Source organism: Drosophila sulfurigaster, chromosome 2R, assembly GCF_023558435.1.
Source record: "Drosophila sulfurigaster albostrigata strain 15112-1811.04 chromosome 2R, ASM2355843v2, whole genome shotgun sequence".
NCBI lineage: Eukaryota > Metazoa > Arthropoda > Insecta > Diptera > Drosophilidae > Drosophila > Drosophila sulfurigaster.
Window position 1 is genome coordinate 35,093,120 of NC_084882.1, and position 22,522 is coordinate 35,115,641.

The following is a 22,522-nucleotide window of genomic DNA, read 5'->3' on the forward strand; positions in this document are numbered from 1 at the left end:
TAATTTTGTCACGGATAGTTCCAAGCAAGTACTGTCCGTATGTTGCTTTGTCCACTGATCCGGCTAACAATAGTAGCTGTTCTACTCTACTTATAAATCTGTCAAGATTGTCAGGTGGGCCTTCATAGGTGGGTAATTGATGTACAAGGCCTAGTAATTGGTGTAGATTCAGGCTTGTGCTTATAGGAATAGATGAATCCATAGCGTTGAATTATTATTTGTTTCTTACTCTTTCCTGTGTAATAGATATTAATTATTATCAAGAATTTCACAAGCGAAGGTAACGCAAACACATACATACATATGTACATTTTTTACATGGCATTTGCCGAAGTGAACAGTATCACTGTGTGTGATTTTTATACCCGCTACCCATAGGGTAGAAGGGTATTATAACTTTGGAAATGTATGTAACAGGTAGAAGGAGGCATCTCCGACCCTATAAAGTATAATTGCAATTTGTTTAAATATCGAAAGCTCGAATTTGAATTTGAAATGCTGCAAGCGCTCTTAAAGCTTTAGCACTTAAGCGATATCGATAACACTAGAAATCGATTTCACTGGAGACACACCTGTTGCTGGATGAGTTGATATGCGAAGTGTTTGCTGCACCCAGCGATCAGTCGTCGAGTGACTTTCATTGCGAATACAACGCATTTGAACATTTCTCGAGTTTGTGTAACAAAATATTACGCTTATAGATTTTCTAATTAACATCAAGTCAAATATACAAAGGGTGTATTTACGCAGCAATCCGATATGGCCAACTCAACTCCAACTTCCTGGTGCGGTCGTGGCGACAAGCCCCGTGTCTTTGAGAAGCACGAACCCATCATCTGCTACGATAAACCAGCTGCGGCTCTTGTCTCCAAGGAACTCTATGATGTGAGCTAGCTTAACTGCGTTACGAAGTGATCTCTTTATATCTTTTTTGTTCTCTAGGACAAGCGTTTCCATGCTCTGACAGGCGATGTTATCGAAACTTTGGTGGTCCCAAAGCGAGAGGCGCGCACCTGGACCATGCAGGAGGGCGATCTGTGTCGCATAACGGTACACGAAGGATCGCAGGTGGGCGACGTGAATTTCTGGAATCTGGAGAATACTCAGGAGCGCTTCTATTCGGGTAAAACGCGTCAATTGCATGCGGCCCATCTGAAAGTCTACGATAGACTGTGGAGCTGTCTTCCCTATCTTCGCCCCATGGCCACTTTTGTGTTCGATACCTTGGCGAAGTATGGTATCGATGAAGATGGCGGTGCTCTGCACGATGTTATCGGCACTCGGTGTGACGATTACACTTACAAACTGATCACCGGCAAGGATCGTGTAGGCAGTTGTCACAGTTCGCTGGTCAAAGCTGTGGTCGAAGAGCGAGGCTTGACGGAGCAGGATGTCCATGATGTGTGGAACATTTTCATGTGCACCGGCTTCACCAAGGACACGCAGCAATACTTCTGCAAACCAAGTCCGGCTCGCAAGGGAAGATTTTATTGAATTTATTGCCGACATGAATTTACTGGTAGCTCTTAGCGCTTGTCCCCAAGGCGATGTTTCCATTCCCGTGGGTGCTGAGGTGCCCGATGAGAACTGTCATCCTCTAAAGGTCGAAGTCTTCCGCAGGAAGTAATTGTACATCATGTTTATATTAATAATGAATTGTGCCAAATAAATAAATGCTGCTTTGTTATCAAATATCCATTGCACTTTATTCTGCGTTACAAGTTACACTGCAAATGCATGAACAGCTGTTGAAAGTATTTTTGCGCCTCGCAAAAAAACAAAACATAAACAGAGAGCCGAGCGGCTAAGAGAGCAACTCATATTGTAGTTGTGTTAGTGAGCTTACACACATTTTGTATATACTATAATGTTTGCGGAGAGCAGCGTTGCGTTTCGTTGTGTGCGTGAAGTCTGCGCTCAGCTGCGACACACGTACACGCAAGAGCGCGGATCATATGGAAAGAGAGCGATGTGTGTTCTACATGTATTTGTGAGTTTCAGACAAATGTTCAATACCATTGCAATTGGCTCTCTCAGCGCCACATATGTGTGGCTATACGAATGTATTCGGCTCCCTACGTTTAACTTTGGCAAACTGAAATTCATACGCCCAACGGCTGGCACCGGGAGCAGTTATGGAGGAGAATATGAACAGCGTACTTTGTAAACTGAATAATACAAATATGTGAATTTAATATTCTAAAGTGTACTATTGAACGGAATCAAGTACAGTCTGTGATATTTTTGTAGTCAACGGCCTCAACAGTTCATTAGTGAGTTTGTCAGTAATTTTCCACTCACAAAAGTTGCTTGTCAACAACAACAGGCTTTATACAGCATACAAATACATGCAAACGAAGGCATCAGTATTTATTAGCTCTGTGAAGATAAGCACAGTTCGAAATCGCAGCAGAGGCGGGGTAGAGGGAAAGGCCATGCGTAGACAAAGGCAAGTCTGAGAACTGTAAAATAGCATTTACAGGGTGTCCAATTTAAGCATCTAATATTTTACTTTAGTTATAAATGCAAAGTTATATTTGTTGCATATTTTTCAAAAAGATTATATTGTATTAGTGTTGCAACTTACTAATACCACAAAAGTATCTACAGCGCTCTCTTCCTGATATTCTCAACGCCGCTCTCAGCTGTTGCCATTTATTTGAGATTATATTGAATCCACTAATACCAATAAGGCAATTGCCGCTCTCTTTCTCTTTTCGACACACGCATGCTCAGTGTTAGAGGTGGAGAACTATCGATAGTGGGCGCCATCGATAGTCGACGATGGTTTATTTTAAACTATCGATAGTGTCGATAGTGCCATCGATAGTGGCTCGATAATGGCTCGATAGTGTAGCCCAACAAAAAATTTTTTTAAGCAAATATAAAAATATTATGCTTTATTTTAACTAAGTTACGATTTAAAAAAAGAATGAAACGAATACAATAAAATATGCTTTATTTCAGCCAAGAGTTGCGATTTAAAACAAAAGAATGTTAACATTTTTTCTTTGAGCCGGGTTCGCCTCTCCGATATTATTAATATAATAAACATACCCAGATTTAAAAAGCGATCCATATTAATTTAACTAATTGTTTCTTGTTTTAAATTTTTCCTCGTTGTTGCATTTGACGCCGACACAGAAAATGCGCGAACAAATTTTTAGGGATGTAAGAAGCGCACTATCGATAGCACCATCGATAGTGGATGGGCCACTATCGAAGGTGTCTGCTGCCATCGTTGGTGGCTCGATAGTGCTAAACCATCGATAGTGGCGATAGTGCTATCGATAGTTCTCCACCTCTACTCAGTGTGCTTCAGACCAACAGGTTGGCGTGTTAATGTGAGATACAAACTCACACACGCACACAGTCAAAACATTCATTGCTCTCTGCTCTTTCGATCATGGTATACCTCAAACTGTATAGTTTTGTAAGCATAGGCATAAAAATACCACCAGCACAATGAGAACGTAAACGATATAAATATACTGCTAAGCATGAATTAATTAGAATTTTCAGCAAAAGTTTGCTCAATGTAATCTTAATGTATTGTTAGTTTTTTTGTAAACTATGGAAAAAACAATGTGTTTGAATGCTCGCGCGTTTGTAAATATACTAGTCTATAAGTGCTATCGATGATTGCCGAAGTAAATCGATTTCTCGATAGCGTGCCATCGATGCTTCGCCACCTCTAATTTGTGTATAAATAAAAATATTAAACAATTGGAAGCCGCATATTCGATGCTACAATGAAGAGTATTCGCGGCCAGGACAATCATGAGAAGCTGCGCGATTATATACTTAATCCCGACATAAGCATTCACGACCCGCTGCCCGATGTGCTGCCGCGTAAATTCAACGAAATGCGCCTGTTGCACATTCCGAAATGTCCGGGAAGCACAAAACTAATTCCACGTCGCGATTTTGTCACCGGCGAGATACTCGAGTTTGTGGAGATCGATGTTGATGATGTGGGCGCTAATGCCTTCAATTCGATGTCCATGCACCGCGAACCCGGTTTACTTGAGGAAGTGACTCGCGGCTCCCACATGAATTATCCCTTTTGGCCGGGCGGCTTTGATGCCGTCAATAATGATGTGGGTCAGCAGACTGCAGAGCTGGCACAACTGGATGTAAACAGCTTTGAGCTGGACGACAAGCTGTTGACAGTGCCACCGGGTTTCACCAGTGGCCATGACTTTGCACAGCAGAAAAAGAAGCCCGAGGAAGCTGCAGCGCCGCCTTCGGTTAATGTGGATCTTCTAGAGAATCTGCAGCAAGATGCCGATGTGCAGCAATGGCTGGAACTGACACGCAACGCTGAAAGCACGCCCAAGAGTCCCAGCAGTGTGCCCCAGCGTGATCTGCAGTTTCCGGCGGAATTCAAAGACGTCGACGATGAAATAATGAAAGCGGATTTGCAGCCAGTGCTCAATATATCGACGACCACCAAGAGCTTTAGCAGCGACTGGGCGGAGATGATTGATATGAGTCAGCCCATCAATGATTTCAAGCAACAAATTCCTTGTCCAGCCATTGAATTCCCCTTTGAACTCGATGTGTTTCAGCAGCAGGCGATTCTCAAGCTGGAACAGCGTCAATATGTCTTTGTGGCCGCGCACACTTCAGCAGGCAAAACTGTCGTTGCCGAATATGCCATTGCCATGTCCAAACGGGATCTCACACGCACCATTTACACGTCGCCCATTAAGGCGCTGTCCAATCAAAAGTATCGCGACTTTCGCAAAACCTTCAAGGATGTGGGCTTGATCACAGGCGATCTGCAGATCGAACCGACTGCTTCGTGTTTGATTATGACCACAGAGATCTTGCGGTCAATGTTGTATTGTGGCAGCGATATTACGCGCGATCTGGAGTATGTGATCTTCGATGAGGTGCATTACATCAATAATCCCGAGCGTGGACATGTCTGGGAGGAGATTATCATACTGCTGCCGGATCATGTCAACATCATTATGCTCAGCGCCACTGTGCCCAACACCATGGAACTGGCTGATTGGGTGGGCAGCACCAAGAAGCGCAAAGTCTATGTGATTAGCACGTTGAAGCGTCCCGTTCCTTTGATGCATTATCTCTACACGGGAGCGGGTGGCAAGAGCAGAGATGACATGTTTCTGCTGGTGGATGCACAGGGCAGATATCTGCAGGGTAACTACGAGAAGGCCGTGGAGCGCAAGAAGGAAATGAGCAGTAAGTCAGGGGGCGGACCCTCGAACTACATCAACAGCAAGCAAGAGCAATACATCTGGACGGGACTGATTGATTTCCTCAAGCGCAACAACAAGATGCCCGTGGTGGCTTTCACTTTGTCGCGCAATCGTTGCGATCAGAATGTGGTTGCCCTGAAATCGGTGGATTTAAATACTGCCAAAGAGAAGGGTGCGGTGCAGAAGTTCTTCCTGCAGTGCTTGGCGAAGTTGAAGCCACCGGATCGCACCATTCCCCAAGTGCTGGCCTTAAAAGATGCCTTAGAGCGTGGCATTGGCGTGCATCACAGCGGCATTTTGCCTATTCTCAAGGAGATTGTGGAGATGCTGTTCCAGAATGGGCTCGTCAAGCTGCTCTTTGCCACCGAAACCTTTGCCATGGGCGTCAATATGCCCGCTCGCACTGTGATCTTTGATTCGCACAAGAAATTCGATGGCTCCGAGATGCGCAATCTAAAGCCGGGTGAATACATTCAGATGGCTGGACGCGCTGGACGACGTGGCCACGATGAGAACGGCACTGTGATCCTCATGTGCAAGACGAGTGTGCCGCCTTCGATGGAGCTGCGTCCCATGATCTTGGGCTTGCCCGAGAAGCTGCAGTCGCAGTTCATCTTGCGTTATGCGGTGATTCTCACTTGCTTACGCATTGAGAGCATCAAGGTGGAGGACATCATGAAGTTTAGCTTCAAGGAATTCAAACAGAAGTTGCAACAGCCTGCACAGCAGAAGCTGCTCCGCCTTGCCGAGGATAAGTTTGCCATGTTGCCAGCCTTGGGTGCGCATCTGGACAAGCTAGTCTTCTTCTACGATAAGTCTGTGGAGTATTGGCAAGAGAAGCAGCGCATCATGGTGAGTAGCTCAGAAGGGAGTCGAGAATCCTAATGTTAATCTAACATGCTTGCTTGCAGAAATTCATTGTGACGCAGGCCAAGATCCAGAAGGAACTGAAGGTGGGACGCATCATTGTTGTCACCCATGGCAAGCACTACAACAAGCTGGCGTTGCTGCTCAATGTGAAGGCAGTGCTCGGCAAGGACACCGTCTACAAGGTGTTGGTGCTGGATCATCAATTCAAGACCAAGGATGCGACTGATGCTATGATTAATCATGGCGAACTCTACTATAAAATACTCTCGCTGACGGCGCAAAACAAATTCTTCCATCCCGAAGGCATTGGCGGTCATGCAGTGCTCGACATCAAGGCCATCGATATAGTGAGCATCACGAAGAGCAACATCAAAGTAGACGCCGATGTCATCATTCGCAACTGGGAGCAACGGCAGCTGGAACGCTTCAAAGATGCGCCACCAGGTGCCACAGTTGTTAAAGCCGTAACCGAGTTGCAGCAGCTGAACGAGGCGTACATTGCGAATCCGGAGTGCATCAAGTACATCAACCTGTCCAAGGAGATCAATGTGAATGCAGACACCGAGCTGGCCATGATCAACTATGTGGATCACCTCAAGCGGCAAGTGGACGAAGTGCTGCCACATACGAATATCGCTGGCTTCGAGCAGGAGTTTGACAAGGTCTACGAGCGACGAGTGCTGGAGATCAACATTGAGGAGCTGCGCTTCAAGAACTCCGCAAAGAACCTGACGCTCTATCCGGACTATTGTAATAAGTTGCAAGTGCTGCGCTCGCTGAACTACATCGATGAGTTGAACGAAGTGACGCTCAAGGGCAAGGTTGCCTGCGAAATGGGACAGAATGAGTTGATGATCACCGAGCTCATCTTCTGCAACATGTTCAACGATCTGGGACCAGCAGAGATTGCGGCACTTCTGTCTGGCCTTGTGTTCCAGGCGAAGATCAAAGGGCAGCCTGTGATACCGCCAGCACTTAAGGAATGTGTTGCCGCTTTTGAGCAGATCAACGACACGATATTGGCCGCCGAGCAGCGTCATCAAGCTGGCATCCAGGCCGAGAATAATCTCAACTTTGGACTGCTTGAAGTGGTCTACGAGTGGGCCAAGAATAAGGTATATTGCTATACACTATTGAATGTAGTTTGCGGCTCTTAATAGTCAAATTCTACTCCACAGCCATTTGCAGAGATCATGAAGTTAACTGAGGTGCAAGAGGGCATCATTGTGCGTTGCATTCAGCAGCTGGATGAAACGCTTCGCGACGTCAAAACGGCTGCCATTCGCATTGGCAATCCTGGCCTGCAATCGAAGATGGAGGAGGCTTCCGAGGCCATTAAGCGCGACATTGTTTTCACCGCCAGTTTGTACACAGAACTGTAAACTGCAAAAAAGAAGAAATTGTAAAAGAGAAACACATTTTTCGGCTTAGAACTACAAATGATGCATCGTGTCAATTACAAAAAATCCAAAGGATACTTATAAAAATGTAAAAATATATAGTATGTGTGTAAAAACAACGAGACTGGCGGCCAATTATTCATCGGTTTTCATCGCGATTCGGGCTTAAACTTGGGCGGCACCATCATGCCCGTCATGTGCTTCTGTTTCTTAGTCTTTTTCGATTTGCCAGCGCCCGATTGAAAGTCATGCCAGCTGTTCACGCGACTCTGACGAGATTCCTCAAAGTTCTGCTGCCATTCGCGATCCGCCTTGACACGCTCCTCCTCCTCGATTTCCGTTTCGCGCTTTCGCTTGCGCTCTTCTTGGTCCCGCTGATCGAGCTTTTGCCGGCGTCGTTCCATGTCCGCAAACAGTTTCATGACCATCACATAGATGGCATGCTTATATTTGACAGGATCATCTTCGGGTATAGGCTCAAAGGATCTACCCTCCTTTTTGAGCTTTTTACGCTTTTCCGCTATCTAAAATGAAGAAAAGAGATTAGCATTTCATCCTGAGTTGAAATCTGCGTGCACTACCATGTGATCTGTGCGTCCCTTGGCCTCCTCGTAGACTTCCAGGCACTTTTTGCGTGTGAGGTCGTTCTCCAATATTTTCCACGCCCGCGCCACAATATCGAATGCCATTTGGGCACGCTCCTGGTTATCATGATTCTTGTCGGGATGCACCAGTATGGACAGTGTGCGATACCGTTTCTTAATGTCGGCGACCTCGACCTCTGGCTCAATCTGGAGCACCTCGAAGGGATTCAGATTGAAGTATGTGGAACCTGGACGAAGTAAACGATCAATTTGTTGAGTAGGAGTTAGTACTGAATCGCGTTTTTCAATTTCTTTCACCTGCGAAAATAGTCACAAAATCGTTATATTTATTTCTGTATAATCAAATTGCATTTTTTTTGTGTTTTATTTTTTTTTTTGGTGGAATGGCCTTTGCCGCAGACGTCGTTGCCATTGGCGTTGTGTGTTGTTGCCATCCATCACTCTCTGTACACTTACTTCGGAGTAGAAATCCTCGAATGATTCTTTCGAAGTGCCGGGCTGATCTCTCAACGTCGATGTTGACATTTTTTGTTATTGTTTCAGTTACTTTTACACTATTTTTCCACAATTTTCGTTTCGTTTTTGTTAAAAATGCACAAAATGCTGCCAGTATTGGGAAATCAGCCACTTTTAGTGTTGGCTAATGCAGAAAACTGCTTAGTATTTGCTTTGGTTCTATAATTAATAATTAAACAAACATACAAGAAAATGTATTTAAAAAAAGCTAATGAAAGTATAAAGTGAAAAATAATTTAAAATAGTTATATTAGCTGTCTGACAAAAAACCAAAAATTCGATTTTAAAAATCGATGTTTAAAAATCAAATATATCGATAGTTTCCTTAACGTATATATCGTTTGAGCCCTTGGTTCAGCTGTTCTGCAAACTGATAAACGCGAAGTTGTGGTTTCTTAACCAAAATTTCAATGCTTTCTGAATTAAATCGTGTGTGTTACTTATTAAGAAGTGTTGTTAGAGCTCAGAGTTCACGTTGTTCAGCGTTGTACAGTTCCCCACAAGCGAAAGCAATGAGCACGTGCAGCAGCAACTCGAAAAACGATCCATCTGATATTGTGTGGATGGATCTGGAAATGACTGGCTTGGATATAGACAAAGATCAAATCTTGGAGGTCTCTTGTATTATAACCGATAAACAGCTCAATGTTAAGTCAGAGGGTCCATGCTTTGCCATAAGACATGCTGCACACGTCTATGAAAACATGAACGAATGGTGCATTAAACATCATAACGAATCTGGCTTAGTGGACAGATGTAAAAATTCAGAAATTACACCGGATCTGGCAGAGAATGTTATCCTGAAATACCTCAAGGAAAATATACCTGAACGAAAATGCCCGCTGGCGGGAAATTCTGTGTACATGGATCGTCTTTTCTTACGCAAATATTTCCCCAATGTTGATGAATATTTGCATTACCGAATTATCGATGTATCGACAATTAAGGAGTTGGGTAATCGCTGGGCTCCCGATGTGGTCAAATCGGCGCCAAAGAAGAAACTTGTGCATCGTAGTCTTGATGATATTAAAGAGAGCATTGAGGAATTAAAATACTATAAGGAGCATTTATTTAAGTGAATAGAGTAAATGTTGTTGATAAATGTGAACATTTAGTTAGTACGTAAATGCAAGCAAAAGTAAAATTCTATGATTAGAAACAAAAATACGTAAGCAATAAAAAAACTCGATTTCTCAATAGACGCCATTTATATTGTTATGCGAGGGCGAAAAATTATTTGTCTCCGGTCGTCTTCTCGAGGAACGATTAACAGTGCTGCTGCCATCGCTACCCGTCACCTTCTCCGCCTCAATGCGTCCGGAAAGAAAACTCGCAACGCGTTCCTGTAAGGGAAAGGGAAATCAGAGGAATCCCAAGTGTATTAACTACATTTTCTTACCAGATAACCATTTGTTAGTCCTTGCAGATCGCCATAGAAGGCAATCATGCGTTTGAATAGAGATTCTGCTTCCTCCTTGGATATGTTCTTGACCTTATCTAGGCGAGTGATGGTAATAATGCGATTATTTATATAGACGATGTGATGAACAACCTCGGTGGTAGTGTGGGCCAAGTTTCTATAGGGAAAATTATTAATATTTAATCTAATTAGTAAAGAGAACATAGTTATGTAGACTTCTAACACTCACTTGGGTATGTTGGACGCCACGTTAGCGCTGTAGTTGACCAGGTGGACAACACGACGAGCAGACTCACGGGTGAGGAGCACAATCAGCTGCTCTAGTGTCACAGGTCGCGCCTGATTCTCTGGCTCATCTGCACTCAGATAGCCCCACAGTTCCTTAGCCTTCTGCATGGCTTGCTTGGGATCTGTGGCAATCTATGAGAGAAGTAAGGATAGTCAATTTCCAGACAAGGATAATCAGTATTCTATCTTTCGTACCAGTTCAGCAGCATAGATGAGCACATGGATGGCTTCCTTGCTTTGCTTCTTCAGTGCACGCGCCTCGAGGAGAGTTCTTTGTGTCAGTCGTCGCTTCAGTTTGCGGGAGAAGCGTTGACCGTGATGAATTGCTTTAATGGCGCCCTTCTCCTCCGCCGTTGCGCCCGTTGGCTCGTTATCATCCTCATGAGGGGCTGCAATACATTTCGACTTATTAGTCTTAATTCAAAAAATGCCATTCAGAAAAAAAAGAGAAAAAGTCGTCTCTTATCACCCCTGAGAATGATTAGGCGCAAAAAAAAAAATTGAAGAGAGTCTGCGTGATAACCTCAGCACTTTGGAGGGGCTGACGACAGCGTGTATAAATAGCTCAAGAACTCAAGTCACTCACCGTCTGTCTGATCCTGATCTGTGGACAGGTATTTGTCCACGAATTTGTCGCCTGCCGTGAAGGCGCCATCAAGGCGACTTGCCGCATAGGTGGTGAGAGGATTCTCCAGCACTGCGTTGCCAATTTGCTTCACAGAATCGGCACGCTTCAGCACGGGACGCACCAGATGATCCGACATGTATTCCTTGGTATTCCAATACATCTTTAAGCATACAAAAATGTTTCGCCTTGCTTGCTGACAACTTTTCTCGTCACTTACCATTTCTGGTGGCAAATAAACCAGGGGAATGCGTTGCTCCAAGATGTCCAGACTCTTGCACATCACATTGTCCAGACGCTTCAGCGGCAGCTCGAAGAGCTTGACAGCCGGCTGAACTGTTTCGTAGGCAGCTGAAATGGTCGCCTCGGCTGTTTCAAAGTACCAGCTGAACAAACGATTGTTGTGCTTCACTTTGTCGTAGATATTCTCGACACGCTTGACACTCGTCTCCACCAACGGGATGGATGTGATGCGATCGATGGCCTCCAGGTGCAGCCCACTGTTCATGGTTGCAGCTGCATTGAAAGGCGTTGGAATTAATAAATTTAAAGAGCGAACAAACTAAGCAAACTAACCCATTGTGTATGATGTTTAATTGTAATTGAAACTGATTGAAAGAATTGTACGTTTGTAGCTGGGAAGAGAGCGCGCACGTCCCTTTTAAGCGGGCTTCGAATTGAGACTACGCCGAAATTGCTGTGAGCTGTGGAAGAACATTGGGATCGGTCTCGATCTCGTCATGCACACTGCTTGACCTTTGATGATAAGGAACGGACTCAAAAGTGTGCACCTAGCAGGCAGACACTATACACGTTATCAACAACATGCCATTTGCTGAATGTTGAATAAGCTCCAAAGTGCAATTATTCGTATAGAATTCCATCAGCCAAATACCCATTAATCTAGGAGGGACTCTCCTAGTTTGATGTGAATCATTTAGCCGCGCAAATCTACCTGATATCTTAGATTGGGTTTCAAGAAGTTTATTTATTTTTTTTTATGATTTTTTATTACAATGATTATATGCCCTCTTCTAAATTGGTCGCACAATCAAAAATATATGTGACGAAAAAGTTCAAAGTACATTTTAATCAGATCTGTTTGGAGTGTTACTCATGAAAAGGCGGGGGCGTTTGGGGTCGTTAACTCGTCATTGTTTTTGTTGATAGCCACAGTCTGGCTGAATCGATGTTTACATTAGAATGTCTGGAGTGATTGTTGCCAAGTGGTATTATTCTGTAATCAGCCAGACAGTTTTTATTACAGCATAATTAAAATCGCAAGAATATTTCTGCAGAACTGTACGCTGCAGTTGAATTTCAATTGGCGCAGATATTTAATTTTGAATTTCAACCGCCAATATTAAAACTAATCGATTATATTGAGTTGAAAATCGACACCTAGGCAGTGTTGTAATAAAGTTGCGCCTTCGAACAGTGCTTGAAAATAGTAATGAATTGCCTAGCAGTTTTGGTATATATATTGGCTAAATGTTGCGCTGGGCACACCCGAAAAAACCGGCAAATGTTTGTTTAATGTGGTGTTGATCATTTGCACTATGTTTAGTTAAACTCTATTACTGAATTAGAATGGTTATATTTAAAATGAACGCATACTTGCTAATAATCTGCCTGCTAGGCCTTTATAGCACAGGTTAGCAATGTGTTTCTTGGGAACTGACCAATCCCAAAGCGAGACTTTAAATGTGCTAATAAATGTATATTTAACTGCCAAATAGGTGGCAGTAAACCAGTTTAATATATACAAATAAATTAAGTGGGCCAATCTTTGAATATTAATTTTAGTGCTGGCAACGATTGAGCAACGGAACTGCCTTATACCCAAGAATCTGCAAGGATCCTGGTTCTCGTGGGAAATTGGCTTGCCTTTACAAACAGTAATCAATGCCACCTCGATGTCGAGACATGGCGACTGCATCAACTTTGAGCAACATCACGACAACGAGTACTCCTTTGTATTTAAGGAACACACTGCCAAATGCTTTAAGTGTGTGCGCACCATTATACGCACACCGAATGTATTCGAGAAGTTAGAAAGTGAATGTGTAAGTTTGGCGCCTGGCGAGGAACCCACCGTGGAAAACGTGTGCAAGGACATCAAGGATGATCAAAGGTTGATTACGCTGTTCAACGAGAACTATGTTCCCACCGATTGTCGTTCCTCGCTGGACGGAGTCTGGCATTTCACTCACCAAGCAAGTTTTGTATACTTCTAAGAAATTAGCATTATTTAATTCTTCGTATTTTATTCATAGAATCGCTATCGCTTCACCGGTGTGTGCGATAAACCGGATGCGCGTATCAACTCTTGCCAAACTGGAGGCACGCCAAATCAAAAGTTCAACATCACTTATCAGCAGTGCGAGGGCATCGAGGGCACCTTTAGCGACACTCTCGAGTTTAACTGCTTGGGCGACTGGTTTGTGGGCGAAAAACATTATTTTGCTGCGGTCAACCCCAAAGAATCGCGCAAGACTGAGAAGTATCGTTGCTTTCTTAAGAATCGTGATGATGACCTCTATGTGGGCGCTTCAATTACCCCCGAGTGTAATGTGTTGAGGACACCTCAAACTTCACCAGAACGTTGGCAACTTACACCTGTTAAACCGGGCTGTACATAGCCTGCGACTACGAACACGGCGATCATTAACGACGACCCATCAGTGAAACGTAAAACATTAAAACCTATAATAAAAATTAATAAACAACGACAGCCTTGAGAAGTCGTTTGAAAAGACGCGCTTTTTTACAAGTGCTTTGGAAATTCTGTTGAAGTGTGACCATTCGGTAATTCTTCAGGTTGTAGTAGCTTGGTATATCGCGCTGGCTTGGCCCAAAGCGTATGTCTTTTCGACGAATGCTGCTCTGGCCACACCCTAAAAATAAAGCAGCTTAGTGAATTTTTGTTTATTGCGTGTTGATTGGCTCAATTTGTGTGTTAATTGCATATAGTTTAATAGTTCTATTGAATTAGAATGTTTTAATTTTGTTGTTCAATTAAAAGAATTATAAAATGCACGCACATTTGCGAATAATCTGCCTGCTAGGCCTACTCAATGCAGGTTAGCATTGTGGTTTTTTGGGAGCAAGCCACACCCAAAGCGAGGCTTACAATGTGATTCATTGGGAAATGATACTTTGATTAATTTGTGCAATATTTATATATTAATTTTAGTGCTGGCGCAGTACAATCAGATTGAGCAAAAGAACTGCCTTATACCCAAAATATTGCAAGGATCTTGGTTCTCGTGGGAAGTTGGCTTGCCCACACAAACAGTGATCGATGCCAACTCAATGTCGAGGCGTGGTTATTGCATCCACTATGAGAGACATCGCGGCGACGAATACTCCTTTGTCTTCAAGGAGCACTCGGCCAACTGTTATCACTGTGTGCGCACCATTATACGCACGTTGAATATCTTCGAGAAGTTTGAAGGTCCTTGCGTGGGTTTGGCACCTGGGAAGGAACCGACTGTGGAGAACGTGTGCAAAGGCATAAAGGATGATCAACAGTTGATTACTCTGTTCAATGAGAACTATGTGCCCATCAACTGTCGCTCCTCGCTGGAAGGTGTTTGGCATTTCACTTACCAAGCAAGTTAACATGCTCTTTTCTTAATTAAGTTTAATTAATTAACAAAATGTCATTTGTAGAATCGTTTTCGTTTCACGGGCGTGTGCAACAAGCCGGATGCACGTATCAAGTCTTGCCAAACGGCGGGCACACAGTTTCTGATACAGAATCAAAAGTTCAACATCACTTATCAAAAGTGTGAGGGCATGGAGGGGACCTTTACCGGCACCGTGGAGTTCAGCTGCCTTGGTGATTGGTTTGTGGGCAAGAATCATTATTTCGCTGTGGCCAACACTAAAGAGTCGCGTAAGGATGAGAAATATCGTTGCTTCCTCAAGAATCGTGACGACGATCTCTATGTGGGCGTTTCCATCACTGCCGAGTGTAATACTCTGAAGACACCAGAAGCTTCACCAGAACGTTTAAAGCTCACACCAGTTAAAGCTGAATTTGTGGAACCCGGCTGTACATTGCCACAGAACTTCTCCGGCGATTGGGTCAACACGGCGAACATCGATGCCGATGTATCCATCAGCGAAACACACATCAATGAAACCTATTATCCAGATAAGGCACGTTATCGCAAGACCATTTATGTGTGCCGTGAACGTCGTGGCAATCGTGTGATGATGGCACGTCTAACTGTCGATGGTTGCCAGAAGGATTATGTATGCTTTGACTTTATGCCCCGCCATCATAACATCATACGCTACCGCAAGGGCTTGGCTGTCATTAAGGATGATTTTAGTACTGTATGCTCTTGGGTGCAGTTCCCGAATGCCGAGGCATGGAAATATGATTTGTTCTTAGCTAAAACTCCTGTGCCTGTGCGTTGTCCCGTCGCTGGAAAGTTTAATTTCACGCAACGCGGTGAACATCCTTTCAAAACAAGGTAACAGCGTGCAATTTTGTATTAAAAATTGTCTATTAATTGCCCAATTCGTTTAGGATCCTTGGCGGTGTCACGTTGAGTCCACGTCCTGATATTCACTGCAAGCAAAACATTTCTGATTTGTCCGTTTGCGATACGGATCAAAAGGAACTCGCTGTCGATGAGAACTATTGCCTCTCTGTGGATCATTTGGGTCGTCCTGTTGATATCTACAGTGATCCCGATTATCGCATGAAGTGCATTGGCTTCTGGAAGGAGAATTTGAAATCGTATTTGATCACCTACGATGACCTGGATCCGCTGTCCAAATATCGTTGTTGGGTCTATCAACGTGCCGACTTGAATCGAGTGCTCATGTCCCAAGCTGTGGGTGCTTTTTGCAAGCTGAACCAGGACGTCACTTCGTGGAATCATTCAGAAGGTGCTGCAGTCGCCATTGATGCTGTGGAGTACGAACGTGAGCGTGACGATTGTCCCATGTATTTCGATGACGGTTTGAATCCATGGAAAAATTCGGATGCCTCAAACATAGTATTCGACTGGGATTTCTACAAAGCTGGAGCTGAGCAGTTGGCATCGGCTATTAATATGTCAGTCTTGGCCATTGGAATGGCGTTTGTGCTCGTTCGGCAATTAGTCGTTTACTAAGTGTATTTTAAGTTAAGTCGTCCCGTCCCGTCTATAGTGTCTTTCTAAAGTAATTATGTGCCTTTTTAGAATGCAGGTTAGTTCGAAATTTTTACACAAATTTGCAAGCATAAGAAAAAAGTGTTTATTTTATAAGTTGAGAGAATATTTACATCTCTATGAATTCCATATCACTACTTTTACATTCCGTCCACAAACGAATCTCAAATATTTTGTACAAACGATTTATGCAGCTAAATAAATAAACTATATAATATTGATGTGATTCAATGGAGAGGCATCATCAACTTCACAATTCAAATGTTTTGATCAATATCCATATTGCATAAAATAAATGCAAGCAATCTAATATATTTAATTTAAATTGCGATAATAAACTTAAACGAACCGATAGCTCCGATATTTGAATGCAGCGATAAATTTCGATTAGTAGCAGTCGGTCATGAATTCAGTGTTGTAAAGTTCCTTTAAATCAAATGGTCTCAGTTCACAGCCAAACATAACAAGTGTATTTTTTAATTTTGCTCCCAAATTTTTAATTTAATAAAAATACAATTGCCATGTTGTCCACACTCGTTCTGCGCGGCGTTGCTCGCAGCAATGGTACGTATAGTGAAAATCCACACAATTTAGATATTTGCTGAGCGCCGCCTTAATTATTTATTATATAACAATCTTCGCCGCAACAGCTGCAAACATGATCAAGTCAACAGCGCGCCTCACGCCACTGAAGGCTTACTCTACCATTGTGGCCAATGCGCAGCGCCAGGCTTTGACCAAGCCCCTGGCTCTTACCCAGAAAGTTGCAGTAAGTAAGGCTATTTTATTGAATTCCCCGTCCTGCCAACTAATCGATAATCCGTATTCATTTGCAGCCAATTGCTGTGCGCGGTATTGCCGTAAGTGCTCCCAAGATGGCTTCAGCTGGCTCTAATCACACCAGCCTGTGGACTATTGAGCGCGTTGTCTCCGCTGGACTGCTGGCTGTTATTCCAGCCGCTTTCCTCGCTCCCTCGCAGGTGCTGGACGCTCTGCTGGCCATCTCCGTCGTGATCCACACCCATTGGTAAGCTTTCTTAAGTCAATTAATCCCACATTTGTGATTAGATAAATTTCTTTGCTTGCAGGGGTGTTGAGGCCATGGTTGTCGATTATATGCGTCCCGCTGTCGTTGGTAACATTCTGCCAAAGGTTGCGCACATTGCTCTCATCATCATTTCGGTGGCAACGTTGGGAGGTCTGTTTTACTTCATCAAGAACGACGTTGGTCTGGCGAATGGTATTAAACGCTTCTGGGCCATTAAGGGCAAGGATGCCGAAAAGGCTTAAAAAGCCCATGACGATCATCAACAAATTCACGTTTCGTTATTTATTGTGGATTCGGACGATTTGCTTAATAATAGATAAATAAAAGGTATACATGTAACGAAACGATTGTGGTTTTTTAAAAAGTATTTGTATTCAAAAAACAGCACTAATTATAAGTTTTGGCAACGGTAGCAAAACCAGAAACTGGCACCCTTTTGTTACTACACATGTAGAGTAATAAAACATTTAAATATTGCTATTATGATCTACAATGACGGGTCATGACTTTGCCTCCACGTTATTTGCATAAAATATTCTCAGAGCATCCCATTGTTTAGTGTGCAGTAAAATATGCGAGCGACATTGACGCATATGATCCACAGCTTGATCTGGGGTCCAGCCGTTCTTCTAAAAATACAACATACTTATGCAAATAACATTCTAGTTATATTAGCTGTTAACTTACCATCATCAGATAACAGCCCACCAAGGTGGCACTGCGTGTTCTGCCCGCTTTGCAATGCACATAAACCGTGCCAATGTTTTCAGGATGTTGTTGTGCAGTGTTCTTTAGGCCCGATATGCGTTTCGACAGCGGCAGAAAGCGATTGATGAACTCGACGCCGTGATAAAGCTTCTCCTGATTGGGCGACTCAAAAATGTCTGTGGTGGCTAATTGCAGAAATTCAATGCCCAACGCTTTCCACTTGGGCGAGTCGTTGGAAAACGCTGTTAGCTCGTAATCTTCGTTCATGGAGACGACAGCTTTCATGTTTTCCTTAGCAATCAACTGATAAAAGATAATCCATTTTTAAATATAAATAATTGTAATTGTAATTTGATTTACTTACGTCATTGGCTTGGCTGCGAAAGGGCAGCGCTCCAAGTATGACATTTTCATCGATGCGATCGTACCAATTCCTTGAGGTGGCTTTTTCCATAAGCACATTGTACAGCAATGTGGGATAGAAGGAGACGCGTGCTAACATAGTCGCCTTTAACAGAGAGCAGGGAGATGAAAAGGGATAGATGTAGGATGTTATTTAATCTACAGTTTGAAGCCTAGTCTCTGTCTCTGTGTAACAACAGCTGTAAACTTTCACCGCAGCTTTGTCGGGCAGCTGCGTTATTGAATGCGTGACTGACTGAAGACTGTTGGACTGAGTCGCTTGAAGCGCGGCTTTGAACTGGTTTCAAAAAATGGTTGAGCTTGCTGTTGGCTGCATTCGCAGTCGTAACTTACACTCATTTCCATGCCGTATTTAAGGTTTTTGCCTTGTTGTTGGTTGAAAAAAGAACAATGAGTCACTGTTGAACAATGCTGCCTCGTATATTAATTAGTGTATTCACAAATTATCACTTTAATTTTACGCATTCAGCTGCTGCTTGCGTCGGTTATCATCAGGTATTTGCATTATGAAATGGCCCAACAACAGAAACACTTGTAAAAACTTCGTTTGCCTAATCGCTATACAACACTGGCATATTAGTTGGAGGTGAGCAAACCGGCACACAAAAAGCTTAAAGTGCCATACAAATATAATGTACTTATATTTTAATCATTTTAATTTGGGTCGCACGCGACATTTACCAGAGAATTACCCATTTGTAGTATTTTACTGTAAAGTCAATTTAAATATGAATTATGACAGTTGGGCTTATAACAGTCACAGTGACAGCGACCGTTCACCTGTAAGCGCTCATCACTGCCCCCATCTGTGCGCGTGCTTTCCAACACTGGCCCACAATTATTGTTGCAACAAATATAAAAGGTTCTTTACATCTTACGTGTGAAAATTAAAGTTAAAAACTTCGACAACCACTTCAATAAAGTCCAGTAAACAAACTGGTATAAAATGCGCCAGCGATAATAAAGCGCGCCCCAAAGCACTGAAGCAAAATCGGTTGAAAAGCAAAACAGTGTGTGCACAAAAGAAAAAGTAAATAACACAACACGTCAGAGCTCAGAAGAGACCAACAAAATTGTTAGTATACCCTCTACTAAGCACATACTTCTTTCTTTACCTATTTGGTCTTTGCGGGCACAGCGACAAGAGTTGCCAACGATGAGGCTGCTAAGCTTGTTCTGCATTTTGCTGCTGCTTGTGGCACAGCAAAGTCCAATGCTGCGTGCAGAACTCCAGGGTCCAACAATACCAACTGAAAGCGCCAGCGTGACAGCAGCAACAGCGTCATCCGCTGAAGCTGAACGCGAGTCGACCACGAATCCCCAGGCGCCCCAGGCAGCTGAGGAGATAACCACAGCGGATAAGGAGGCAAAGACACCTCAAGTAGAGGCTGCGACGACGCCAGGCAGCAATGAACGTAAGGCAGCCAAGCTTAAGGAGACGGAGTTCGAGGCACGCACCAAAGTGATGCCAGCGGCTTTCTTTGAGCGTCTGCACAACGACAACATCCTAAAGCAGGAGAAGCTCAAAGCACAAATCGAGGCAATCGAAGCGAAACTTGCGCCCAGCGATGCGGAGCCGACGCCTGAGCAGATTGAAGGTAAGAAAATCGCATTTACAATAGATCCATTATAACAATTGCTGTTTGCTCTTTGCAGCCCAGAGCCTCTACGATAATGCCATGGAGATCTTGGGCAAACCACGTACGGATCAACGTGTGGCACTCACTTTACTAAAGAAAGCCGCCGCCTTCAATCATCTTAAGGCACGCGCTGAACTCGCTTGGGGCATGGTTCTGGGTCACTGGATGTCATTCGATTTCCACCATGCCGCTGACGAATTCGAGAGCCTGGCCCTGGAAGGTGTACCCGAGGCACATGCTGGTCTGGGCTTTTTATATTCGGTGGGTGTCGGCGGCAAGAATGTCAGCCAACCGCTGGCATTGATTCATTATACGCTGGCCGCGCTGGGCGACAATACGCTGGCCCAGATGGCCATGGGATATCGCTATCTGTTTGGCATCAATGTGCCCATCAACTGCGAGAAGGCTTTGCTGCATTACAAGCGTGTGGCACGCAAAGTAGCCTCCAAAGTCACCTTTGCCAATGGGCCAATGCTGCATCGCGTTCGTTTGTTGGATGAGTTGGAGAATCCCGGCAGCCATGAGACCGAAATCATTGATTACTATCAACTGCTTGCCGACAAAGGTGATGTGCAGTCTCAGGTGGGTTTGGGACAACTGTATTATCAGGGCGGCAAGGCCACTCAGCAGGATCATCAAAAAGCACTGGAGTACTTTACGCTGGCCGCCAACGCGGGCAACGCCATTGGCTTTGCCTTCTTGGGCAAGCTCTATCTAGAAGGCAGTGAGCAAATCAAGGCGGACAACGAAACAGCATTTAAAGTGAGTTCACAAAAATGAATTAGTGAAGTACCATTAATTAATTTATTGCTATTCCTTGCAGTACTTTTCGAAGGCATCCGAAATGGGTGATCCGGTGGGACAGAGCGGTTTGGGACTCATGTATCTAAAAGGTTTGGGTGTGCCCAAGGATTCAATCAAGGCACTGTCCTATTTCACACAAGCTGCCGATCAAGGGTGGGTCGATGGCCAACTGCAGCTGGGTACCATGTATTTCAGTAAGTTGCTCTCAACCAATTGACAGTTAATAGTTTTTCTTAAATTTTGCTTGCCAATTGCAGCTGGCAATGGCGTCAAGACCGACTACAAACTGGCGTTGAAGTACTTCAATTTGGCAACACAATCTGGCCATGTTTTGGCTTATTACAATCTGGGAATTATGCATGCCTATGGCATGGGCATGCTACGTTCCTGTCCAGCTGCTGTTGAGGTTCATTCATATTTGTAATCCAAGTCAATTTGGTGTTTGTTAACACGTTTTGCTCTTGCAGTTCTTTAAGAATGTGGCGGAGCGTGGTCGCTGGAGCAGCAGTCTAATGCACGCCTACAGCGACTACAAGCATAATCGCATTGACGAAGCTTTCATGCATTATTCCCTAATGGCTGAGGCTGGTTACGAGGTGGCTCAGAGCAATGCTGCGTTCCTTCTCGATCGCGAGGAGGTGCATGTCTTCAACGATCGCCACGAGGATTTAATACGTGCCTTCTACTACTGGAAACGTGCGGCAGGCCAAGGTTATTCTGCTGCCCAAGTCAAGCTGGGCGATTACTACTACTATGGCTGGGGTACCAAGACCGATTTCGAGACAGCTGCAGCACTTTACAGGTGCGTTTATATATGACATCAATTCGTATGTCTTTTATAATCTATATTCATTAATAGGAAAGCTTCGGAGCAGCAATATAATGCACAGGCTATGTTCAATTTGGGCTACATGCATGAGCAAGGCTTGGGCATGAAGAAGGATTGGCATTTGGCGAAGAGATTATACGATTTGGCTGCCGAAACCAATTCGGATGCCAAGGTGCCTGTGGCTCTTGCGCTCTTCAAGCTGCAGATGCTCGCCAAGATCGAGTCAATTAAGGAGGTGCGAAATTTGTTGTATTCATTTCAAACTCTTCTTTAATAATCAAATTTTCCTTTGCAGTCACCTTATCGGTTCATCTTCTATATGGATGAGAATATTGCTGCCAATTGGGATTTATACATGATCACCATATTAACTCTGCTGCTGGGCATAATCATGTACACCAGGCGACCCTTTCAACAGCCCGAGCAGCCAGTTCAGCAACAGCAGGCGCCACAGGCAGCTCCAGCTGCAGCTGCTGCTCCTGCCAATGACATAGCATCTGTCGCTGCTGCCAACATCAATGCAGCATCGACAGCAGCAGCAGGAACAGCAACTGCCTCAACTTCCGCGGCAGCTGCAACTGCTGCCACATCCACAAGCAACACGGGCAGCTCCTCGGCGGCGGCAGCAGCAGCAGGAACGAGCAGCAGCAGCAGGAACGAGCAGCAGCAGCAATACACTTGATCCCACTGATTAGTCTTAAATGCAAAATTGGTTAATCATCCCTAGCTTAATTAGTGACCATGTAAATATTTATCATCAATTTTTTATGATTTCTGAATGGAATTTTTAGATATTTAAAAAATCAGATATATCTTACTCAAAACAAAATATATGTGTGTTGTACTGATAAAAACAAAAAAACAATAACTGCTCATCCATGCGATATATAAGATTGTGCGATTCCTAACCATAAATGCAGCCTGTAATCTTTAAATCTACC

General features: G+C 43.9%; 10 protein-coding genes across 15 annotated transcripts; 7 read left to right on the forward strand and 3 right to left on the reverse strand.

The window, feature by feature from the left end:
- Positions 1 to 605: 605 nt before the first annotated feature.
- On the forward strand, positions 606 to 1,692 carry LOC133839254 (uncharacterized). Its single transcript, XM_062270661.1, is given in 3 exon segments — positions 606 to 885; positions 943 to 1,482; positions 1,484 to 1,692. Coding segments are annotated over 3 exon segments (810 nt in total). The 5' UTR covers positions 606 to 759; the 3' UTR covers positions 1,628 to 1,692.
- Positions 1,693 to 3,340: 1,648 nt separating this feature from the next.
- LOC133837508 (superkiller complex protein 2) lies at positions 3,341 to 7,620 on the forward strand. Its single transcript, XM_062268290.1, has 3 exons — positions 3,341 to 6,083; positions 6,143 to 7,216; positions 7,280 to 7,620. The coding sequence occupies exons 1-3, from the start codon at positions 3,753 to 3,755 to the stop codon at positions 7,481 to 7,483; spliced, it is 3,609 nt and encodes a 1,202-aa protein (XP_062124274.1). The 5' UTR covers positions 3,341 to 3,752; the 3' UTR covers positions 7,484 to 7,620.
- Positions 7,464 to 8,791, reverse strand: LOC133837514 (dnaJ homolog subfamily C member 8). Of its 2 annotated transcripts, none has more exons than XM_062268300.1 (3): positions 8,563 to 8,791; positions 8,083 to 8,403; positions 7,464 to 8,025 (listed from the first exon to the last, which is right to left on the reverse strand). In XM_062268300.1, the coding sequence occupies exons 1-3, from the start codon at positions 8,629 to 8,631 to the stop codon at positions 7,651 to 7,653; spliced, it is 765 nt and encodes a 254-aa protein (XP_062124284.1). In that variant the 5' UTR covers positions 8,632 to 8,791; the 3' UTR covers positions 7,464 to 7,650. The 2 variants fall into 2 exon arrangements, with proteins under 2 accessions (XP_062124284.1, XP_062124285.1); XM_062268301.1 differs by having other exon boundaries at positions 8,083 to 8,333; positions 8,563 to 8,774.
- A 104-nt stretch (positions 8,792 to 8,895) lies between these two features.
- On the forward strand, positions 8,896 to 9,840 carry LOC133837515 (probable oligoribonuclease). The gene has a single exon (XM_062268302.1). The coding sequence runs from the start codon at positions 9,033 to 9,035 to the stop codon at positions 9,699 to 9,701; it is 669 nt and encodes a 222-aa protein (XP_062124286.1). The 5' UTR covers positions 8,896 to 9,032; the 3' UTR covers positions 9,702 to 9,840.
- LOC133837512 (lipid storage droplets surface-binding protein 1) lies at positions 9,669 to 11,659 on the reverse strand. 2 transcript variants are annotated; one of them, XM_062268297.1, is made up of 7 exons: positions 11,532 to 11,659; positions 11,176 to 11,471; positions 10,917 to 11,100; positions 10,526 to 10,719; positions 10,272 to 10,462; positions 10,022 to 10,199; positions 9,669 to 9,965 (listed from the first exon to the last, which is right to left on the reverse strand). In XM_062268297.1, exons 1-7 carry the CDS (start codon positions 11,533 to 11,535, stop codon positions 9,816 to 9,818), a joined length of 1,197 nt encoding a protein of 398 aa, XP_062124281.1. In that variant the 5' UTR covers positions 11,536 to 11,659; the 3' UTR covers positions 9,669 to 9,815. The 2 variants fall into 2 exon arrangements, with proteins under 2 accessions (XP_062124281.1, XP_062124280.1); XM_062268296.1 differs by having other exon boundaries at positions 10,917 to 11,118.
- Positions 11,660 to 12,483: 824 nt separating this feature from the next.
- On the forward strand, positions 12,484 to 13,681 carry LOC133837513 (uncharacterized). The gene is made up of 3 exons (XM_062268299.1): positions 12,484 to 12,609; positions 12,762 to 13,171; positions 13,232 to 13,681. Exons 1-3 carry the CDS (start codon positions 12,546 to 12,548, stop codon positions 13,595 to 13,597), a joined length of 840 nt encoding a protein of 279 aa, XP_062124283.1. The 5' UTR covers positions 12,484 to 12,545; the 3' UTR covers positions 13,598 to 13,681.
- A 153-nt stretch (positions 13,682 to 13,834) lies between these two features.
- LOC133837510 (uncharacterized) lies at positions 13,835 to 16,330 on the forward strand. Its single transcript, XM_062268294.1, has 4 exons — positions 13,835 to 14,038; positions 14,152 to 14,570; positions 14,631 to 15,442; positions 15,499 to 16,330. The coding sequence occupies exons 1-4, from the start codon at positions 13,990 to 13,992 to the stop codon at positions 16,088 to 16,090; spliced, it is 1,872 nt and encodes a 623-aa protein (XP_062124278.1). The 5' UTR covers positions 13,835 to 13,989; the 3' UTR covers positions 16,091 to 16,330.
- A 220-nt stretch (positions 16,331 to 16,550) lies between these two features.
- On the forward strand, positions 16,551 to 17,521 carry LOC133837517 (succinate dehydrogenase [ubiquinone] cytochrome b small subunit, mitochondrial). Its single transcript, XM_062268305.1, has 4 exons — positions 16,551 to 16,693; positions 16,780 to 16,898; positions 16,966 to 17,156; positions 17,218 to 17,521. The coding sequence occupies exons 1-4, from the start codon at positions 16,651 to 16,653 to the stop codon at positions 17,417 to 17,419; spliced, it is 555 nt and encodes a 184-aa protein (XP_062124289.1). The 5' UTR covers positions 16,551 to 16,650; the 3' UTR covers positions 17,420 to 17,521.
- Positions 17,347 to 19,002, reverse strand: LOC133837516 (phosphatidylglycerophosphatase and protein-tyrosine phosphatase 1). Of its 2 annotated transcripts, none has more exons than XM_062268304.1 (4): positions 18,990 to 19,002; positions 18,250 to 18,393; positions 17,865 to 18,188; positions 17,347 to 17,806 (listed from the first exon to the last, which is right to left on the reverse strand). In XM_062268304.1, the coding sequence occupies exons 2-4, from the start codon at positions 18,385 to 18,387 to the stop codon at positions 17,678 to 17,680; spliced, it is 591 nt and encodes a 196-aa protein (XP_062124288.1). In that variant the 5' UTR covers positions 18,388 to 18,393; positions 18,990 to 19,002; the 3' UTR covers positions 17,347 to 17,677. The 2 variants fall into 2 exon arrangements, with proteins under 2 accessions (XP_062124288.1, XP_062124287.1); XM_062268303.1 differs by lacking the exon at positions 18,990 to 19,002 and adding an exon at positions 18,642 to 18,839.
- A 118-nt stretch (positions 19,003 to 19,120) lies between these two features.
- LOC133837509 (protein sel-1 homolog 1) lies at positions 19,121 to 22,520 on the forward strand. 3 transcript variants are annotated; one of them, XM_062268293.1, is made up of 8 exons: positions 19,121 to 19,383; positions 19,447 to 19,906; positions 19,965 to 20,710; positions 20,772 to 20,946; positions 21,010 to 21,158; positions 21,220 to 21,554; positions 21,612 to 21,816; positions 21,877 to 22,520. In XM_062268293.1, the coding sequence occupies exons 2-8, from the start codon at positions 19,465 to 19,467 to the stop codon at positions 22,261 to 22,263; spliced, it is 2,439 nt and encodes an 812-aa protein (XP_062124277.1). In that variant the 5' UTR covers positions 19,121 to 19,383; positions 19,447 to 19,464; the 3' UTR covers positions 22,264 to 22,520. The 3 variants fall into 3 exon arrangements, with proteins under 3 accessions (XP_062124277.1, XP_062124276.1, XP_062124275.1); XM_062268292.1 differs by having other exon boundaries at positions 19,121 to 19,338; XM_062268291.1 differs by having other exon boundaries at positions 19,121 to 19,906.
- Positions 22,521 to 22,522: the final 2 nt, after the last annotated feature.

Bases quoted from the DNA above. Each gene is read 5' to 3' on its own strand.
- LOC133837515 (XM_062268302.1), top strand. From the start codon at position 9,033: ATGCTTTCTGAATTAAATCGTGTGTGTTACTTATTAAGAAGTGTTGTT.
- LOC133837514 (XM_062268300.1), bottom strand. From the start codon at position 8,631: ATGTCAACATCGACGTTGAGAGATCAGCCCGGCACTTCGAAAGAATCA. The intron at 8,404-8,562 runs GTAAGTGTACAG...CTATTTTCGCAG, and splicing joins TCGAGGATTTCTACTCCGAA to GTGAAAGAAATTGAAAAACG. The intron at 8,026-8,082 runs GTAGTGCACGCA...TCTTCATTTTAG, and splicing joins AGGGACGCACAGATCACATG to ATAGCGGAAAAGCGTAAAAA.
- LOC133837508 (XM_062268290.1), top strand. From the start codon at position 3,753: ATGAAGAGTATTCGCGGCCAGGACAATCATGAGAAGCTGCGCGATTAT. The intron at 6,084-6,142 runs GTGAGTAGCTCA...GCTTGCTTGCAG, and splicing joins AAGAGAAGCAGCGCATCATG to AAATTCATTGTGACGCAGGC. The intron at 7,217-7,279 runs GTATATTGCTAT...TCTACTCCACAG, and splicing joins ACGAGTGGGCCAAGAATAAG to CCATTTGCAGAGATCATGAA.
- LOC133837510 (XM_062268294.1), top strand. From the start codon at position 13,990: ATGCACGCACATTTGCGAATAATCTGCCTGCTAGGCCTACTCAATGCA. The intron at 14,039-14,151 runs GTTAGCATTGTG...TATTAATTTTAG, and splicing joins GCTAGGCCTACTCAATGCAG to TGCTGGCGCAGTACAATCAG. The intron at 15,443-15,498 runs GTAACAGCGTGC...CAATTCGTTTAG, and splicing joins GAACATCCTTTCAAAACAAG to GATCCTTGGCGGTGTCACGT.
- LOC133837513 (XM_062268299.1), top strand. From the start codon at position 12,546: ATGGTTATATTTAAAATGAACGCATACTTGCTAATAATCTGCCTGCTA. The intron at 12,610-12,761 runs GTTAGCAATGTG...TATTAATTTTAG, and splicing joins GCTAGGCCTTTATAGCACAG to TGCTGGCAACGATTGAGCAA. The intron at 13,172-13,231 runs GCAAGTTTTGTA...TTTTATTCATAG, and splicing joins TCTGGCATTTCACTCACCAA to AATCGCTATCGCTTCACCGG.
- LOC133837517 (XM_062268305.1), top strand. From the start codon at position 16,651: ATGTTGTCCACACTCGTTCTGCGCGGCGTTGCTCGCAGCAATG. The intron at 16,899-16,965 runs GTAAGTAAGGCT...ATTCATTTGCAG, and splicing joins CTCTTACCCAGAAAGTTGCA to CCAATTGCTGTGCGCGGTAT. The intron at 17,157-17,217 runs GTAAGCTTTCTT...CTTTGCTTGCAG, and splicing joins GTCGTGATCCACACCCATTG to GGGTGTTGAGGCCATGGTTG.
- LOC133837516 (XM_062268303.1), bottom strand. The intron at 18,189-18,249 runs GTAAGTAAATCA...ATCTTTTATCAG, and splicing joins TTCGCAGCCAAGCCAATGAC to TTGATTGCTAAGGAAAACAT. The intron at 17,807-17,864 runs GTAAGTTAACAG...TTGTATTTTTAG, and splicing joins TGGGCTGTTATCTGATGATG to AAGAACGGCTGGACCCCAGA.
- LOC133837512 (XM_062268296.1), bottom strand. The intron at 11,119-11,175 runs GTAAGTGACGAG...GTATGCTTAAAG, and splicing joins TTTATTTGCCACCAGAAATG to ATGTATTGGAATACCAAGGA. The intron at 10,200-10,271 runs GTGAGTGTTAGA...TTTTCCCTATAG, and splicing joins GTGGCGTCCAACATACCCAA to AAACTTGGCCCACACTACCA.
- LOC133837509 (XM_062268291.1), top strand. From the start codon at position 19,465: ATGAGGCTGCTAAGCTTGTTCTGCATTTTGCTGCTGCTTGTGGCACAG. The intron at 19,907-19,964 runs GTAAGAAAATCG...TGCTCTTTGCAG, and splicing joins GACGCCTGAGCAGATTGAAG to CCCAGAGCCTCTACGATAAT. The intron at 21,159-21,219 runs GTTCATTCATAT...TTGCTCTTGCAG, and splicing joins CCTGTCCAGCTGCTGTTGAG to TTCTTTAAGAATGTGGCGGA.